Below are 19431 nucleotides of genomic sequence, written 5' to 3' on the forward strand. Positions count from 1 at the left end.
ACGCACACTATCACCCCCCACGGAGAACCATTCGATGGGGATGGATTTCTGCAGATGGGAGCCGCAGAAAGGTGGGAACTGGATGTAGCTTCTGGATACGATCGCGCGTTCCGTAAGTAAACGTCGGATGTTCTTCCGGAGACGTAAATTGCATTTTGAGCCTGCCTGGGACACCAGACACAACCGGACCCGAAAGATGTTATGTCAGAGGGTCGGACGCATCGCTTCCTGTTTCCGATGGAGAGAAGACGGCAACATGAAAAACCTCCAGTTCTCGGCGGGGAACTTCTCGTTTTGCGCTTTTTGACTTAAACTCTGATTTCGGGAGAGCGGATCAGCGCGGTGCAGGTAAGACGACACAAACCTCCCGTTCTTCCGCCTCTTCGGGTGATAATGGCTATTAGCGTTGGCGCTAATGCTGCATGCGGGTGAAGCTCCTACGCTCAATTTGTTGGATGTCTTCACCACTAACTCCCTCCATGTCGTGCCGATGAAAATCCGGCGGTGGGCGGAGAACCCGAGGTCAGAGCCTACGGCCCAGATTACGTAATACACAACGACGTCCCGTTCACTTTTCAAAGCGGGGGTTTATTTGGGAAACGGCATTCCACAGCACATGGTGGTGTCAGAGGTCACCTGACTGAACACAGGGTCAGAAGCACGCCATGGGGACCATCATCACAAGAGGGCAGTAAACACACGTGTTACACCATAAGAAAAAGAACACCTGGGAACATTAGCGCACAATACGGACACGCCGACAGAACGTCCACAATAAAAACCCGCGTTGATAAAAATAAGCAAACATGAAACAGCAACAGAGAGAAAGTCTGAAGCACCGGGAAGTTTCATCCTCCAGAAACAACAACAACAACAACAACAACAACAACAACAGGATGTTGGAAAGGGACAGAAATACACCTGAGCACGAGACGCACACACACTGTACATGCACACCGTCCGGTCTGAATCAATAATCGGTGATCGATCCATAATCCCTTGTGGGTGGTTTCCATCTTGCTTTTCTGAAAAACGTCTTTGGGTGGATTTCCGTAGCCTCTGTGACCGAAACAAGCTTTCTGTACATTTACCAAAAAATTAGACCAAGGAGGTACGAGTGGCTTGGCGGGCTGCCGCCGCCCGAATATCTGACTGCAAAATACCTCCAGACGGTTATGTACAAATGTACACTGCTGCAGAAAATATCAAGGACATTCCAGGTCAAGAACCCTTAGGCACTAGAAGGTGTTGGTGGGGAACCTGGACCACATGTTCCTCAGCGGATCCAAAACTCTTGTTTCTGCGGAACCACACAGAACCTCAAACTCCCACTGCCATAATGAACACGGACGTGGAGAAAAAAAGAAAGCATGAAAAGCCGCGTCTTTATAATTAACATTTCGCTCCGAGTTTCCGTCACATGAATTTGTCGATTCTGTCATTGATTCTGATATAAATTTTTTTTTTTTTTTTTTAATAATCTCACTTGACGACAGATAAACAGCAGAAGACGTGAGACGGCATCCGGGAAGCTGACGTTGATCACGGTCTAGAATTTAGGAGGAACATGCTGGTACTTTGAGGGTTCTCCAATAATGGATTCAAGTTAGAAGTTCTGCGGTCCAGCGGGAGATGTCGCGACCTCCGCCGCCTGATGGTTGGTTGACCCCGGACGTGCGGGTTTATGCGAGGCGATCGGGGTCAGGATGAATGATCTCGTGGTCAGATGTCCATGTCTACGGGCCGGACCTCCCCTGTCTTGTTCTCCTTCACCCAGAACTCCCTGTCTTTGGCTGGATCCACCGTCTGCAGGAGCTGGTCCACCGGTTCCACCATCTGGAGCGCGCAGATGTCTACGTGTCACACGACTCCCCGAAACATCGGGCGCAAACATCAGCGGAGAAAGGGAACTCACGCTCTGGTTGAACATGTCCGTCTCGTGCCGCAGGGTGGTGTACTGACGTAGGTGTTGCTGGATCCACTCGATCCGTTCCACCTCCAGTTTCTCCAGCTCCTGGGGATACACGATCGCAACGGGAGGGAGCGGCAGAGGGGCGGCGGCGAAGTATGATAGGTGGGCGGGGCTTACCATGCTAGTGGTTACCATCTCCTCAAACCACTTGGACTGGGTCTGGTTGTAAAGGTCCACGCAACGCATAAGGTCGTCTCCTGAAGGAAACATACCGCAGGTTAGCTAAGCGACCCCTCCCTACATTGAGGACCTAAAGGTCCTGAATGAAGCGCTGTGGAGTCACCGCCCTTCAGCGGTCACTTCCGGTGCCTGGATTCTGTCTGATGATGTGGAATCTGCCCGGGATTCGAACTTTTGGGTGTGACCATTCTTGGATACAGGAGTTTCTGTTTGTGGGCATGAAATATTGCTTGACCTTATTAATGATAATAATAATAATAATAATAATAATAATAACCTTTATTTATACTTGTAAGACCACTGAGGTCTCCCTCATTTTCAGGGTCGACAAGTTTACAAGCAAAGCAGAGCACAGCACAACAATAAAATGAGATCAAATTAAAAAACAGGAGATAAACTAAAAACAGGTGAAAATGAGATTAAATTAAAGACAGTACGGAAGCGGTAGATAAAACTCAAAACAAGTAAAAAATGAGATCAAATTAAAAAGTACAAGGGGGTGGATAGAACTAAAAACAAGTACAATTGGCAGTACAAATTAAAAAAACAGTAGATAAACTAAAAACAGGTGCAAATGTGATTAAATTAAAGATAGTACGGAAGCAGTAGATAAAACTCGAAACAAGTAAGAATGAGATCAAATTAAAAACTACAAGTGGGGTGGATAAAGCTAAAAACGAGTACAATCGGCAGTACAAATTAAAAAAAAAAAAAAAAAATTATTAAAGAATAAAAAAAAAAATATTCTGCCCACAAATTTCCACTTGAGGATCAATAAAGTTATTCTGTCCTGCCTCCAGCTCAGATTTGACCAGAACGGATCAGAGTGAGGCTGAACTACTTTGACCACAGCAAAAAAGAGGGGAAACCTGGACCTTGTCTGGTACCGGACGTGAAGGGAACTGACAAGCATTAATTTGGTTCCGACGAGCGGAACTTTGGCAGCTCTCTGACAGAAAAACTCTAAGAAAACAATCCCGATCCCAATTTGGTTTCAACAATTACACTCCTCCAGGGTAACCTTATGGTTTGCATTGTCACAGGCAGTAAGGGACCACAGGAGTGTCTTGTGACACTGACGTACACCTTGAGTGTGCACTCAAAAAGAAACAGTGATGAAGAAGGGGGTGACGATATGGACCGCATGAAGAGCAAAGATGCTCCATGGACTACAAGAAGGGATGAAGGGGGTTTAATTCATATCTGCACTGCCTGACCTTGTGAAAAACCCTGCTGTTACCTGTCCGTGGAGTTGGACATCCTTGAAGCTCCAACAGCTGACCGGTGACGGGGAATAGTTCTGAAAAAATGTCACTCTGCAGTCCGCGAGACATATCTGGTCACGGGCGCGATTTATGTGTTCTACCAATCGGCAAGCAGCCAAATCGCATCGGTTTGTACGGCACCCGAAACAGATCCTGCCAGGGAGCAGGAGTTAGACGGTTCAAGGAACTGAGGTCCCTGGTCCCTGGTTCCTGTGCTGCCCCAATGCACAAAGAACGGCCTACTTCCTTACAAGGAACCACAAAAAAGGACTTTTGTCACATGACTTTGCGCTCGCCAGTTTGCTGCCCGAGCCTCCAAACGAAACCAAACACCAACGTCGGGATGAACGTCAATCGTCCCTGTTTTTTAAAATTAGACAGGGTACCCATATCATGAGGGACATCATTCAGAAATAGAATCAGAAAAAACTATTTGTTCCTGAGGGGCAACTGAGGGTACAAGGGGGGGGCAGCATCAAATTATGACGCCCCACGACTTCTTTTTTTCCCCCAAAAAATGACAGTGGACACTTCTGAGTTGCTGTTAAATTCAACTTCGACATCCTTAAATATACTGACCGACTGAATGACTGAACTCTGATCTTAAAAAACACAAGGAAACACCCAGATCAAGTATGACTGAAACCATCAGACAGTCCTTCACCTCCTAAAGCAGAAAAGAGAAAGCCACCTCAGAGTTTCGATTAGCTGATGATAGCTGATGATGGGATGGACGAGTGGAACGGGAGAAGGGAGGTGACGAACGTGGGTAACCCCATATCGCCAGTCCGACGGGAACGCCAAAGTCTCCCAGGGAGACCCCTCCCCACAGTTCCCTTTTTAAACCACCCCCCAGGTGATGACCTCTGACCTGCCTGCGTGGATTTCCTCCGGGCCTTCTTGATGTCCTCCTCTGTCTTGTTGCTGAGTTTGATCTCCAGCTGCTGGGTCTTCACTTCCAGATCCTTCTGCCTGTCAGCCAGAGCTTTCCGAGCCTACGCACCCACACCCATACACGCATGCACACGTACAGAAACACCATAATCCTCAGATTTACTGTACCTACATCTATTACATTGTCATGACAGCCTTTCATGTGGGCGACTGACACCCGAGCCGGCTTCATCCCATAATCTGTTCTTAATCCATATTATTGAGTCTTTCCTTTCATTCTTTCTCTCCGAGGCCACTGTGTGTGCAAAGTTAACACACCGCGATGGCGACAGAGAACGATCACAACCTGTGTGTGTGTCATCATTTACGCAGCCAAACCCTAACCTTATCCCCAACCCTAACCTGAACCCTCAACCAACCTTAACCCTTTCCCTAACTGTCTTTCCAGCTCTAACGTTAACATTCTTAACCCTCTCCTGAACATTAACCTTAACTTTGACATTAACCCTAACCAGTGGTGGGCCGTGCATTTTACACCTAGGGCCTTCAGTTGCGGACAGTAGCCACAATAGAGCTGTGACACATAAAAAACACCAATAATAACCTTATAAACTGGCAGTATTATTTAGGGAAATAGCAGCATTTTACTCATCAAAATTCTGATCATTTGTAGACAAAATTCATCCTCCTGTCTTTCCTCAAGAAGAGTTCAATTATTCTGTGGTACAGATTATCCGTGCGCTTCGGCTCCAAGCACTCCCAGCAATACAATTTGCAGTGTACCTCGGAGCTTTTGAGCCAGGGGTACCGGTACCGGAAAGGAAGTGAACAGACCGTTTGGAATTGTTTAATAAGTATTCATGGACAAATTTTAATTAACGTTTGTGATTCAGATATTGTTTTAGGCCAGCAGAGAAGGCCTTGCAGGCCCTGACGGCCCACCACTGACCCTAACGCTAACCTTTGCCCAAACCCAAAAGTATCTTATTCTTGACAATAATCTCGAACCTAACCTGTCCTGGAAATTTCGATCAGTACCCCCCCCCCCCCCCCCGGTCGAAAGAGAAAAAAACGGGTAAAAGTGATGAGAAAGCAAACAAAGGACGTGAGTGAATAAGAAAAACATTTACTTTGTAATGAACACTATTCCAAATAAATTGCCTTGAAAACAAATCGTGAGCATATTCCGCACCTTTTTTCGTTTTTAGCATTTTTTAGCAATTTTTACACACAAACGCCACATTTTTCTGCGCTACGATTTCCGTTGCAACTCCGACGCGCTTGGCATGTTGTCGTTTTCCCTCCAGAAACCCTTTTCTTTTCACGTAGCGCCTGCTTTCTCTGTTTTTCCTGTTCAATAACCGTTCTATTTCTCAGTTCTTCTGCAAGCTTGGACAGGAATGTCATTTGATCCTGTACATTTCTTATACAGTAAATGTGCATTTACAGCAGTCATGTCCAGAATATTGTAGAATACCGCAACGGGCCATCTCCCTGTTCTGGTGCGCGCAGTGTAAGCCCGCAGTTTTCGATCAACAACACCACATTTCGAGCATTCTGTGATCACGTTCGGTTTTCTTGCTTGACTAACTGGACTTGAGGATGTGTCTGTCTTTAAAATGGGAACTGCATGCAGAATTAACATATGTTTGGAAGGTGTAAGCTAGTGGCTCATCAAGGATCCCCCTCCAACTCCAAACATATGTCAACATATGTCAAACAAATTTAACCTTCATCCCCAAAAAAAAAAAAAAAAAATTTTTGCACCAGGATCACTTTAAGACATTGTTTGCGTTCTAAAACCGTTCGGTACCATTCTACCTTTTCCACGCCGCCGTAGCGACTGGCGAGCTGCTTCCGCAGGTCGGCGATGTGGTGGTCGTACTTCTTCAGGTCCTTCTTGAAGTTGTCGCCCCTGAAGGTCAAGAGGGGCTTCTCCACCTCCGAGTGGAGCTGTAGAAACAAACAGGGGGGGAGATAAACAGCGGCAGAGAGAAAAGAAAAGAAAAAAAAAAAAAAGGAGCTTTTATTTTCAAAGTCCATTTTTTTTTTTTTTTTTTTTGTTTGACAGTAAATTTGCAAAGATGTGTCTAAACGCCACCACGCTATGTGTACGTCTCAGTCAGACTCCTTGGTTTCTGGGAACGCCGACCCCCCCCGTCTCCGGCTCTAAATCCAGAGACCCCCGCATTCCTCTACAGATTAACAGCTAATCTGGTGAAATTACAGCAGGATGTGTCTTTTTCCAACCGCCCTCCCTCCTGCATCGTTGGCTTGTTGACGGTGCCTGCCGGGCCCGGGGAGGAGGCCGAGCCTCATCACGGCACTAAACAGATTAATTAGACAGATGAGTGGCAGGCGAGGACAGAACGCGGTGATTTATAAGCGCCGCTTTTTAAAAAGGACGGGGAAAAAAGGATGACGAGGAGGATCTGATCTGTGTCTGCGCTCTAAGAAATAATTAAAAAGACTCGCTTTCCAAAATACATAAAACCTGAGATGCTAAGCTACATCCATCAGCTGAAATCCCCATCGGACGATACCTTATTGGAGAACTTCAAGTGGACCTCGGCTTCGTCGTGGAGGCTTTTCTTCAGCTGCGTCCAAGCTTCTCCCAGAGTCCTGGTAAAGACGTTTATAAGACGTTTATAAGACGTTTATTACACCGCTGGTGTGAGACGTTCCCTTTCGGTTCCCACACTCACCCCTCCTCCTGTGCGGCCAGCGGGCTCAGGGACAGCTTGGACAGGTTCTTGGCATATTCCTCCTCAATCTTGATCCTGCAGTGGAAAAAAGTAGGTGAACAATTTGTCACACACACACACACATACACACACATCTAGCCATTTTTTTTTTTTTTAAAGCTCAGATACGCCATCTAGAGGGTGTGAGGGGGGCCATCGTCATCTGAAGGAAACTGGGTCGCAATCAGCCTGATCTCACACACACACACACACACACACACAGGGCCCGATCAGTTTGGAATATTTACCTTTCGTGGACAAACTCCGCCATTTCCTTCTGCATCTGTTTGCCCTTCAGCTGCTTCTGCAGGAGAACCTCGAAGCCGGCCACCGAGGTGGTGCCCTGAGGGTCCTTCTTGTCCGTCTGAGGAGGAGGAGGAGGTGCGGACCATTAATGGAGGTAGCTACGTCCTCGTATGAGGACGGTGATTCATGAATGTGTGACTCACGTGTTAAGGACAGTTTCTGAATAAAACAATATGAATTGAAATTGAATTCATGTAGTCTTGCCACACAAAATACCACAATACAGTGTGTACCCCCGCCGCCACCCTCTCGCTTTGGTTCCTGCGTCCGGCGAAGCTCACCCAGAAGTAATCGCAGTAGCTCCATTCGTTGGGTTTGAGGAGCTGCTGTTCTGGTCCTTCTCCGGGCAGAGGGAAGGTCACGCAGTTGATCTGAAACGCAAAAACGAGTGAGGATGAGGAGCAGCGTGCCGCGAGGAAGAGGGGGATGCGACGGAGGACGACGGGGCCTGATTGGTTGAAAGAGAAGAGAAGATTCATGGGGGTCGTGGAGCGAAGATAGAAAAAGGTCGGGGATTAGTAAACATGAACGCAGAGATGCTGGCCGCACAGAAGGTGACCTTACACACACAACTACACACACACACACACCTTCTCACACAGAATGAATGAACTTTACACACGCAGAGTGTGTAGAATTACTGATAAACACACACACACACTCTCACACACACACACACACACGCACAATTAGCCTGAACTTGCTCTTCAATTACTCCTCCAGCTGTAATTACATAATGTTCACCATCTGTCCCCCCCGACCCCTTACAGCCGGCATGGCAAGATACCCTCTGTGCCGTGTCAACCACTGCTGCAAACTACATGGGCTTCCAGAGACACACACACACACACACACACACACACATATGCACACTCATACTAAAAAAACAGAAAAAATACACTGAGTCAGTATTTGCAGGCTGAATTCACTACTCTCCTGCTGTCACACACACACATACAAGTGCACGCGCGCGCGCGCACACACACACACACACACACACACACACACACACACACACACACACACACACACACACACACACACACACACACACACACACACACACACACACACACGCTGGTGTGTCTTAATTTACACTTGACATCGAAGCGTCAGTGTCAGCCCAGTTTTATTGTAGGTTGCCGGTTATTTCTCTGTCCCGGTCTGAGATGATATGCTAAAATGCTAACATGCTAGAGATTCACTCATTCATAAAATGTCTGGAAATTCTCAAAGACGAAACAAAAAGGCCGAAGTTCACCCGGTTCCCCGACATCCCCTCGGACCCGAAGGCCTCCGTCAAAACCGGACGGGCGACCGTTTCCTCCTGTTACGTAACTGCAGAGAAAAAAACACCACAAACCCGATGGACTCCAGTCACTTCCTTCATTTTCTGTCTTAAAGATCGCGCTGATCGTCACGGACGCCGGGGTTTCCATTACAGTCTTCTCCGCATCCATCACGGCCCCCGTTCGCCTGCCTCCGCCATCCAGCTGGAAATGAGACTATTTATCTCCGAGATGAACTTACTGCTCTTTTTATGGCCGCTCTGTCTCGTCCTGCGGGCCGGGAATTAAATATTAATACAGATTACCTTCATGTCGCGCGGTGTAATAAATCCTACACGGCACCCGAGGGCCGTCCGGCGGAGGGGGGGGGGTCCGAGGAAGCGAACGGGGGACACGTTGTCCTCGCTGAGAGATGTTGACAGGTCATTCGTCTCCTTTTTAATGCGTTTAAGTCTCCTCATCATCAATCCGATCGGTGTGAAAAACAATGTTTTGAGGCTCTGTGTTGATACTCCAGCCGTTGGCACGGCGACGATGAAGATGGATCGGAGAGCGAAGAACAGTAGCGGATTCCTTGGCTCCGAAGTTTATCCTTATGAACACGAATTAGTTCAAACTCCAACACCAGTTGTTAGCTGTCAGCATCATCACGCCCCCAGCCAACAAACTGTGGGATGCTCCACTGCTGTTGCTAAGCGACAAATTACTTTTGCTTTGAAAGAACCCCCCCCCGCCCCACACACACACACACACACACACACCTTCATGTGACAAAACAATCTCAATGCTTTCTCCATCCTGCCTTTTGTTCCTTTCTCTTCCTTTGGGCCGAATGACATGAACCTGATGGCTTTGGTCATGAGCCACTTGGCCGGGCGCCATGGCAACAAGTCAGGGATGAATGTTTAATGAGCTGATAACAAACGGAGAGGACGACCCCTACGCCGGTCACGCCGGTGAAGGTGAAAGCAAGGTTACGCCTCCTTGCTCCCAAATCTGATGCCTCGCCATCCCGCGAGGGGTCCATTTTGCCAGCAGTCAGATTTGTGTGTCGCCATGGCAACGGAGGGGTTGTGTAACGCGTAGTGGCAAACAAAAAGAGACACCTTTTCTGGACTGACGTCATGTAACCTGTGTTTCCTACATCCCTGTGTTTCCATGTTTACGCACACACACACACACACACACACACACACACACACACTCCTGTTCCAACGTGCTGTCAGGCTGAAAATGAATCTTAACATGTCCCTTGCAGGAAATGAGAAATAACCAGCCTTTTGAGATTGTCAGAGAGAATCTGTTCAGTGAGTTTCCACGCTAATGTTTTCCATTTCAGCACCCTTTAATCACCGCCATTGCTTCTGTCGCCATGGAAACTGCTCTTGCTGCATCTCTTGGGTCTCTGGGTTGTTTTTTTTTTGTTTTTTTTTTTTGTTTTGCCCGTCACAATGGTCAGAACGAACGACCGCTCCGTCTGCCGCTGCAGGTCAGCGCGCCGGAGACCGAGCTGCAACCCCCCCCCCCCCCCCCCCCCCCCGTGAGACACAAAAACACCTCGGTGTGTTTTCCCTCAACCACATCAGCTACACACACACTCCCCTGCCAACCCCCCTACTTCCTCCCACGGTCATTATTTAGAGATTACATAACCTCAGCTACTGACCGAGGCGTCTTGAAACAAAGATGTGAACTCTCGGGGGGGTTTAAATCCTTCATTCAGGTGAGTCCAAGACTGAACCCCCTGCAGCTGATCCCCACACACACACACACACACACACACACACACACACACACACACACAAGAACGCGCGTGACTGACAGAACACTCTCCTCCTGACACTTGATGAGCTCAGAAAAAAAAAATCGTCACCGATTTCATCGCAGAAAGACATTTTAACGATTACTATGGATGGCCAGCACCCCTAATTTGCAAGGGAACCCCACGTTACTACACCAGAACCTGTCATGCATTGAGATTTCCTCACCGTCACGCCGCAGGATAGAAAGAAAAGGAACTTCAGCGGGGGAGAAGGACGGACATGCATCCGGAGATGAGGGTGAAGTTCCAGAGTGATACTCACAGTCGTCTTGGTCTCCTTCACCTCCTTGATTTGCCTCCTGGCCGGCGACACCGAGCCGGGGGGCTGCGGGGTGAGACAGGAGGGGTCGTCAAAACTCTCCTCGGTGTCAAAGCTGGCCTCCATCATCATCATCCCTCTCACCTTCCGCCCGCTTGGCTATTCTGGGAGAGCCTGCACACTCTCGCTTTCCCCTCCACGCACTGAAGCTGCCTCACGAGCCAGGAGTGGAGTGGAGAGGAGAGGGAAGGGGAGGGAAGGTAGGGGGGTGAGGAGGAGGGGAGGTTCTAGTGTGAAGAATTCTAGCCTTAGGTTACGCCGCTGTCACGTGCGTGCAGAGGCGATTGAAGCGCGTCCCCAAACTCCCGATTGAAGGATGGCGGGTGAGGAGGGAGGAAGGATGGGAAACAAATAGAATGAAAGAGGGTTGATGGGTGGTGTTTCCATTATCTTTGCCACACCTCCCTCATTTCTCCATAGAGAGCATAATAGTGAGGGAGGGAAACGGTTGTATGATGTTCAAAAAACTAATTACAATTTGAACAGAGAGATGGAAGGGGTGATGGAGAAAGAGGGGAGGGGCAGATGGGAGGAGAGGCAGCCACTGAGCGCCTCCATCTCTGACCGCAACACTGAAAAGGCTGGTAGACAGTAAACACACCATACAACCTGGTGGACCCTAGTGTGTGTGTGTGTGTGTGTGTGTTGAGTACCATCACCTCCTTCCTTTAACCCTGTGGTTGCATCACGCAGAGCGTGCAGAGAGGAGCCATGCATGAGGACACACACCTCACAACACACACCTGGCTCACCAGCAGCCTAGCAACCTACGCTAGCTGCTAGGAGGAAGGGTGGGTGGGCTCACCTTCGTAGCGCAAAACATGGCGACGGCCAGCGCGCTCCCGGTTCCAGGTGCAGGCTACTTCGACAGGTACCTGTGACTCCCTGCCCCCCCCCTGTCCTCCCCACCTCCCTCTACCCGGGGAGGGATCCCATTCAGAAGGCGGCAGGTCTGCAGAGGCGTCCTGGGCGTCAACGGCCCGCCGCTCCGTCCATCTTCTGCGTACTGACACACGGTGTGTTTGCCCTCATCTGACTGGTCACGCGTCACGTGGCTCGGCCCCGGCGTCTGTTGTGTTCTGGCTCGGGTCCATGGCAGCGCCGGCCTGGCCCGCCTTCAGTAAACACATGGCTCCGCAGTGTATCAACCCGCCCCCGGTTTCCTCTTTCCGTAGCCGCGGAGAAGCTCGCGTTTGTCCGGACGGACTGTCAGTCTGGGAGGATCCCTCCTCACAGGAGTTAACAGTATTATCTTCTCTTCTTCCCTTAGAGTCGTACGACCAACTCTACTTCTCTCCAACAAATGTGGAATTTCTGAGTTTCCCCTCACTCAGATCTACGATCTATCCTGGAACCTGGGATGTACCTGTTTGTTGATGCAGGATCTCCTCAGATTGGTGGCAGCGGGAGGCGGGTAGCCTCTGGTTCCACCGCCTGGAGACAAAACATGAATTCTACGTTAGTGAGAAGAAACTGGGCCGTAGACTTACTTTCACACAAGAAGCCTAAGAGGGTGAGATGAGTCTTTTGTGCCGAAGGATCTCCCGGTGCTGGGAGACTTGGATCTTCCTGCTTCTTCACCACAATGACCTTTTCCAACTGCTTGTTACTTTTTCCTGGACTGTAACTGGGATGTGTTCTGTTTGCTGTATCTGTGAGTCATCTGCTCTGGTTCTTACAAAACGTGGCACCGATTGGTGCATCAACACGGCCACAATGTTCACCGATGAGCCATCGATTTAGGAACATCTGCTCAAGAGGCCCGCGGTGGTACTCCGCAAGACTGCAGCTTATACAATGGGCACTCTGCAGCCAGAGACCCCAACAGTGGACCAAACAAGACTGGACTGAGTTTGTCCATACAGTCCGAAGGGGTCTGACAACAAGACAAAGTCATCCAGATGCCCAAACCATCTGCCGTAGATGTTCTGTGCCAGAACATGTTCCTGTTCCATGTCCATTGGGGTAACTCAGAGGTTTTGATGGCACTGCCAGCTGAGGGCCAGCCTGGAGGGACAATTCAAGGGTACACAAAAGTACACGGAAATTGCAGTATCCCTCCACTTTCTTCCATCGGAGTCATTCGGTCCTCTTCTTTCCATAGTGCGAGAGGTACCGGTTGTGGCCCGTGACCTTCTGTAGGCACCTCTTGTACCCTCTGCTCTCTCCACAGAAGCTACTGGATAAATGTCAAGGTTTCTCACCATCAAGTCATACCTGAAAGTGTCTTAGAGTTGGGAACAGCGGCTCAGCACCCTATCATTCAGAGTGAAGAAGAGGTGTGAGGAAAAGGTACAGCCCATAAGAGACTCCGAGCTACAGCCCAAAGTCTAGTCTACTGATCAGAGCTGGGAGGGGCTCCGGCTGTAGAACTGCTTATGGACTTGGAACAGGAAGTGCTGGGTTAAATATCTCCAGCTCTCCTTCCTCAAACCAGATTGACTGGGCGAATTATCCCGCAACCGTTTCCATGGAGACAGGAACAGGTCCTCAGCAGTGTTCGGATGGTTCACCCATGTGACTGACAAGGCCCAAGCTGTCCCGTCAGGACATCGTCCAAACCATCCCGGTGGTGCGGCAGGCTTAAATTCTTCTCACAGTGCTTCATGATCTCCAAAGGAAAGAAAGGGACCCTGCAGACCCCGGAGAGAACCCCATTCATCGGACCGGGTCTCCTCTTTCCGTCCGTCCTGGTCCACCTCTGTCCACGTGGGTCACTATGGACTACCCGATTGCTCTGTGGTCACAAAGCTCCACCTGCAGACAACCTTGTTGACAACGTTCTGTTAGAGTCTGCTTTTCTGGTGTTGGAATCGGACGGACCTTCAGTTGGGACAAGGTCAACGGAACCCTGTCCTCGACCCGGCAGGTGTCCAAATGTGAGGGCAGATCGTCCGTGTCTTCGGATCTTTGTCTTCTTGGTTTCCTTCTCACATCTCACATCAGGATTGTTCTTTTAAGGTCCTTCTTCTTTTCTTCCGTTGGTTTACTTTTCCTCAAAAAGAACCATCATGTAATCATAGTGGACGGCTAAACCGCTGTTTTTTTTTTTTTCTTTAAATCTCTCACTGCTTAGCTGTGCCAGCAGTCTTCTGTCTTCTGGGAAAACAATATGACAGCGGCAGAGTGGGGGTCATTACACCCCCCCGCGGGCATTCACATCCCTGCTTCAGCTGGACTCAGGCCCCTCACGGGTCCTCCTAGCTCATGATTCATGAGCTGTCCAGTCGCTACATATCAAATAAGTCCGTCTCTGTGCCCCCCCCTCCCCCTCCGGTGCCAGATGTGGCGGCGTGGACGGACGGTCGCAGCGGGACGAGGCCCATCTGCGGAGCTGGGGCGTCACAGAGAACAGACTTCACACCGCAAAACAGGAAGTCATCCCGGATCCGGTTGATATCTCAGATTAGTTGCGAGGCAGGCGTACAGCTAACTGGAGGCGCAACCGACTCAAATGACAGTTGACCTGGTCAAGTGACTCCTCCAGGTGTTAACATCCCCTTCCCAACTCAGATAGTGGACGGGTCTAGGAGTTACGTGCTTGATAGATGAAGGTTTCAAACAGGAGCCACGGCGAGTCCGTCCGACCGGACTCCTCCCCGCCGTTTGAATCCTCAGAGCGATCAGAGGTTGCCTGGCATCTCCAAACCTGATATTGACATTCAGTCAAAGCGTTTGATCGGGAGTGATTGACAGGTGAGAAAGGAGCAAGCCTACAGCTTCCTGACAAGGCGTCTGGGAAGTGAATGATGAGACTCATTGTGACCAGTAGGAGGGGTCAGTCATGGGGGACATGAGCACTCTTTGCCACCGACTGTTTGCTAGCAACTCTTCAAGCTTGGAGGAGAAGCCTGAAGCTCCTCACGTCAACACGGGGCGGAACAGGGGGGTTTAACCTGGCTGGCCCGGCTGTCAATCATCCAACCGTTCACTCACTCATTCCAACCAACGGACTATTTAGAGTCCTCGATGAACCTACCGTATTTTCACGACTATAAGGCGCACATAAAAGTCTTAGATTTTCTTCAAAAAGTGTGGCGCGCCCTATAGTGCAGTGCGCTCCGTGTGTGTTGTTGTTGTAAGGCGGACGTAGTAGAGAACACCATGAGAATGCTAAAGTGTGGGCGTCGATTGTATATAAAAGAACGGGTAAGAGCGTTATGCAGAACATTGTTGTTTTAGCAACCCTGAAAACATCGCAGACAAACACATCCAGCCCAGCCACGTCACCAACATGGACGAGGTGCCGCTCACTTTTGACATCCCGTTGAGTCAGTGATACGCACAACGGGATATGAAAAGTCTTCATGGGGACCACAGTTGCACTAAGAGTGGAAGGCAGCGCCAGGCAAATACGCCACAATTTGCAAATGGATTGTTTGGGCTGATGTGTCTGCCGGCACTGTTGTTCGAGCTTTCGCAAAAACCGGCATCATTTCCGAGGAGCCGCGCAGCACGGAAAGCGACTCCGACGGGGAAGAAAGTAAACCTGGCATGTTTGATGGAGATTTAGCGCAGCCGTTCAAATCAGAAACAGAGGATGAGGACTTCAACGGGTTTGATTGATGACGATTACCGGTAAAAAGAATGCGAATACAGTGATCCCTCGCTATAACGTTTACTTTTCACGGTTTCGCTACTTCATCGTGCATTGTGTTCTGCATTCTGATTGGCTAAAAAGTCACTCCGCTTCTTCTCTACCTGTGCGTCAATAACGTTGCAGTTTAATATGTACACGTATGTAAAACAGCTTGCCAAATTTACATTACGTACGTGCAAATTCTCTTGCAATTTCGAGTTTCTCTAAAACCCCGTAATGGCCCATAAGGCAGCGGGAGATGCTATCTATCGCAAATAAAGTTAAACTTCTGGACATGCTAAGGGAAGGTAAAAGCTATGCGGCTGTAGGTCGCCATTACGGAATTAATGAATCCTCTGTTCGTTCCATAAAGAAGGAAGAAAAAAACATAAAGACAACAGCAGCAATGTACAATAGAGTATTTAATTGTATGATAATTGTAAAAAAAATAAAGGTATCTACTTCACAGATTTTGCCTATCACGGGTTCTTTTTGAAACATAACCCCCGCGAAAAACAAGGGTATACTGTACCAGACTCAGTTTTGCTCCTGCTCTATTTTTAAATAGGCACACTTGTATGCTTGTGTGTGTGTGTGTGTTGTTGTTGTAAAGCGGTCATAGTAGAGGACACCATGAGAACGTTAAAGGGGGAAGTGTGGGCGTGGATTGTATATAAAACCTGCGCCCAGGTGCGCCTTATGTGTGTGTTATACAGTAATGGCACGCGTAACTGAGACTGCGCCTTTTAGTACGGTGCGCCTTATGGTCGTGAAAATACGGTACTAAGTTTTTTTTGGACTGTCGGAGGAGAAGGAGAAGATGGAGGGAACACGCCATGTACAGAACTTGGTACCTTCTGCAAACCTTGGGCTGTGAGCTTCCTGTTTCCAGTCAAGGCTCTCACCTTCAGTGGAGCGGTTGGTGCGGTACACCGGGGTCTTGGGGGAGGGGCAGCTCCTCCTCCGCGGGGGAAGCGGAGGAAGCGGGGGAAGCGTCTCCTCTGTCATCACTGGCTTCTGTCACACACACACACACACACACACACAGGTAATGTTTTCACGTGGCAAGCTCCGTAGAACCTCGGAAGAAGCCGAGAACACCCTCTCCGACGGAAGATTCCCTCAGGTGATGGTTCGACGGCCTGATAACAGGTGGTTAATGCGAGCTTCCCGTTACCACGGCAACCAAGCGGCGCATTAAGAAGAAAAGGGGGAGGACCAAGGACCGGGCTGAGGTTCTAGAATCTGGTGCTGACAGAATCCAGGCGATGGATTCAGGTCTTGAGGAAGCCAAAGGCTGCAAAACATGGCTGTTTGTGTTGGAGGTAAATACACACACACATTTCCATGTGCACACATGGCCTCAGCAGGCAGCGATGTTTGTCCAGTTGTGTCTTTCGCAACCTGCTGAATAATGACATCGGCCTTCTGGAGAAACCCGATCTCCTAAATGGATAAGTAATGATGAGAGCTCCGGCTCGGCCAATCAGGAGCCTCCAGAAACCAACCCCGACCCCCCGAATCCAGAAAGGACCGAAATGTGCCGTACAAAGGAAAAGTCTGTTTTTATCTGCAGGGAATTGAGTGCAGCTGCTCATTTTCAGATGTTGCAAAGAATATTTGTCCTGGCCGTGTGGGTGGGGGGCAGATTCATGACTGTAAATATTAAAAAATAGAGTGACAGACGGTTGCAGCGTTAGCGGGACTCTGACTAAGCGGCTCCTTCGACCTGAAGAACAGAGAGATCGAAGGTTCGAACAGGAAGTCTGACCCGGACCAGATTAAAATCTGCCGGGAAACCGTTTCCCCCCGATCATCCGATCACTTAACCCAAAGACCGGATCAGTCCAGAAGCCGCAAAGATCTTCTTGTTTCGAAGCTACGGGTCACGATGCGCGACATCAGCTGTGTCACGCTGTCCACCAACGGCGTCGGTTTCATGGCGGCAAACAAAATCCGAATAAAACGAACCTCGGAATAACCTTCTGACCTACTGATACTAGTACTATTACTCCCAAAACTTGATAATCCTACTTTGTGGATGTTTGGAAACTCATTTATTCATTCATAATCCTCACAGCTGATCATACACTCATGGGCCGGAGCCTCTCCCAGCTGTCATCGGGCGACAGGCAGGGTTCACCTTGAACAGGTCGCCATACACAGAGACAAAGAACCGTTAACCTTCTCATTCAGACATAAAGTCACGCAGAGAATTCTGTCTCTCATGACACATGTTTAAGCACAGTGGCATGGAGGAGACGTTGAGAACGAACACGTTCTCACGCCCAGTGCGCCAATGGCACGACGGATAGTGGAGGTTTCCTGGGCGTCACATACCGGCACGTTAGACACCCCTTATTTTTCAATGATCCCAAATATTTCCGATTAACCGTCTACATGTTCTTGGGCTGTTGGGAGGAAACCCATGCCAACACGGCACACAGGGTCCTAACCGCTGCTATGTCTAAGCCTTACCTTAATATAAGTTTGTATTTTTCACATCTTTCTGCTCTAAATGAAAAATCACGCTCATCCGCTGACCCAAATGTAGACGTGTCTTCAGAAAAGAGTGCGCAACGCCACCATCTTGCTGTGAGGCAGAAGCGCTAACCTCTGCAACCACCGAACCAGCAGCCTCACCGGGGAACACATCCTGTCCAGCGCCTCATGCTAAACCTTCGTGCTAAACTCTTCAGGAAGGGAACGAACTCTTACCGGACGCCGGATTCCCGCTGGAAACGTTTCCCGCTGGATGGAGGCTGCTGGCGCCTGAAGGGAACCCAGAACCTGCAGAAGGGCAGTGAGCGAACGCCGCTGGTTGAGGAGACCGCAAGTTCTCCGATTCCCGAGGGGCTGTTTTTCATCAACGGGGGGGAGATCTCAATGAGAGCCTTGTCGCCTTTCTGACAGACGGGAAACATCCGGATGCACAAAAGCGGCATCTATCAGTCAGAGCTCAGACTTAAGGGGAACAACAAGGGTCTTTCTTTGGCTCCAGCTGCTTCGCCATCTCCTCGCTAGTCAGACAAACCGTCTCTTTCTCCCAAAGAAGAATGGAGCCACTTGAAGGAGCAGCGGGACAGACTGCTGCACTCAAGTTTGCTCTGCAACAAACTTGTAAAAAAGGTTCCTCTCAAACCTCAAAAGTCATTATCATCATCCTCCACTGATCACAGCGATCAATATATTCATTTATCCACCCGGATCTCTCTGGAACCAAGTTAATTCGCTGGGAATAGTGAAGCTAACATGCTAAGATTAGCCTCTTCCCTCCTGGGTTGCTAATGGCTGCGCTGACTAATTTGTTCTGGAAGTAAACTTCGGGCTGTTTAGTCGCATCCACCGATCACGGGAAGCTAATTTGGGTCGGAAATGTTTGGGAAATGTTAGCGGGTCCAGTCCAAGACGGGGGAGTTCGTGAGGTCACGTGAACCCGACGGACAAAAACACTTGTCAACACACAGCGCAGACAGTTCGCTAACTGTTGTGTTCTGTCTCCACATTCTCCGCCTGGCCATTTTCTCCTGGATCCTGCCTGTGCTCTCCAAAAATAGTCAGTTGGTTCAATGAAGCCTCAATTTGTCCGAATTTGTGAATAGGAGCGAATGGTTGGATGATTGACAGCTGATTGGTCCCGCCTCCATCCGCCAACGAAGACGGCGAACCGTCCGATGCTCATGTACCTTAAACGAACCCCGACGACCGAGATGCTTATTTTTACCGATTTGATAAATTATTCATGCTGTCATTGAGCTGTTTATAGTTTGTCGATTGTATTTTTAACGTTTAAATTTAAACACCGCAAATGATTCCAAAGAGAATTTGTGATCAAATGAATTCATACAGCACGTCTTTCATTTATCTAATGTTAATTTCCTCTTCCTCACCCAGTCACCACTGCAGAAGAGAGCTGTGTGACAAAAAAAAAAAAAAAAAAATTATAATTGGGCTATTTTTATCCATCTTTTATTCCGGCTCAGAGACACTTGGACGTCCCACAGGAGAAGAAAACACAGCTCTTATTAAAGGCTTTTTTTTTTTCACAGAAATGGGCTGCT

The 19431-nt window shown here is 49.0% G+C and overlaps 1 protein-coding gene across 4 annotated transcripts; it reads right to left on the bottom strand.

Moving 5' to 3' along the window:
- Window positions 1-567: 567 nt before the first annotated feature.
- On the bottom strand, window positions 568-18643 carry gas7a (growth arrest-specific 7a). Of its 4 annotated transcripts, none has more exons than XM_086175598.1 (13): window positions 18089-18643; window positions 16225-16387; window positions 12158-12225; window positions 10735-10797; window positions 7643-7732; window positions 7304-7419; window positions 7017-7091; window positions 6855-6933; window positions 6133-6264; window positions 4289-4412; window positions 2090-2169; window positions 1916-2014; window positions 568-1836 (listed from the first exon to the last, which is right to left on the bottom strand). In XM_086175598.1, exons 2-13 carry the CDS (start codon window positions 16376-16378, stop codon window positions 1723-1725), a joined length of 1194 nt encoding a protein of 397 aa, XP_086031724.1. In that variant the 5' UTR covers window positions 16379-16387; window positions 18089-18643; the 3' UTR covers window positions 568-1722. The 4 variants fall into 4 exon arrangements, with proteins under 4 accessions (XP_086031724.1, XP_086031725.1, XP_086031727.1 ...); XM_086175599.1 differs by having other exon boundaries at window positions 16276-16387; window positions 18089-18642; XM_086175601.1 differs by lacking the exons at window positions 12158-12225; window positions 16225-16387; window positions 18089-18643 and adding an exon at window positions 11597-12144.
- Window positions 18644-19431: the final 788 nt, after the last annotated feature.

The sequence above is a fragment of the Fistularia commersonii genome, chromosome 28, assembly GCF_037954325.1.
Source record: "Fistularia commersonii isolate RoL2024-O1a breed Wild chromosome 28, RoL_Fcom_v1.0, whole genome shotgun sequence".
NCBI lineage: Eukaryota > Metazoa > Chordata > Actinopteri > Syngnathiformes > Fistulariidae > Fistularia > Fistularia commersonii.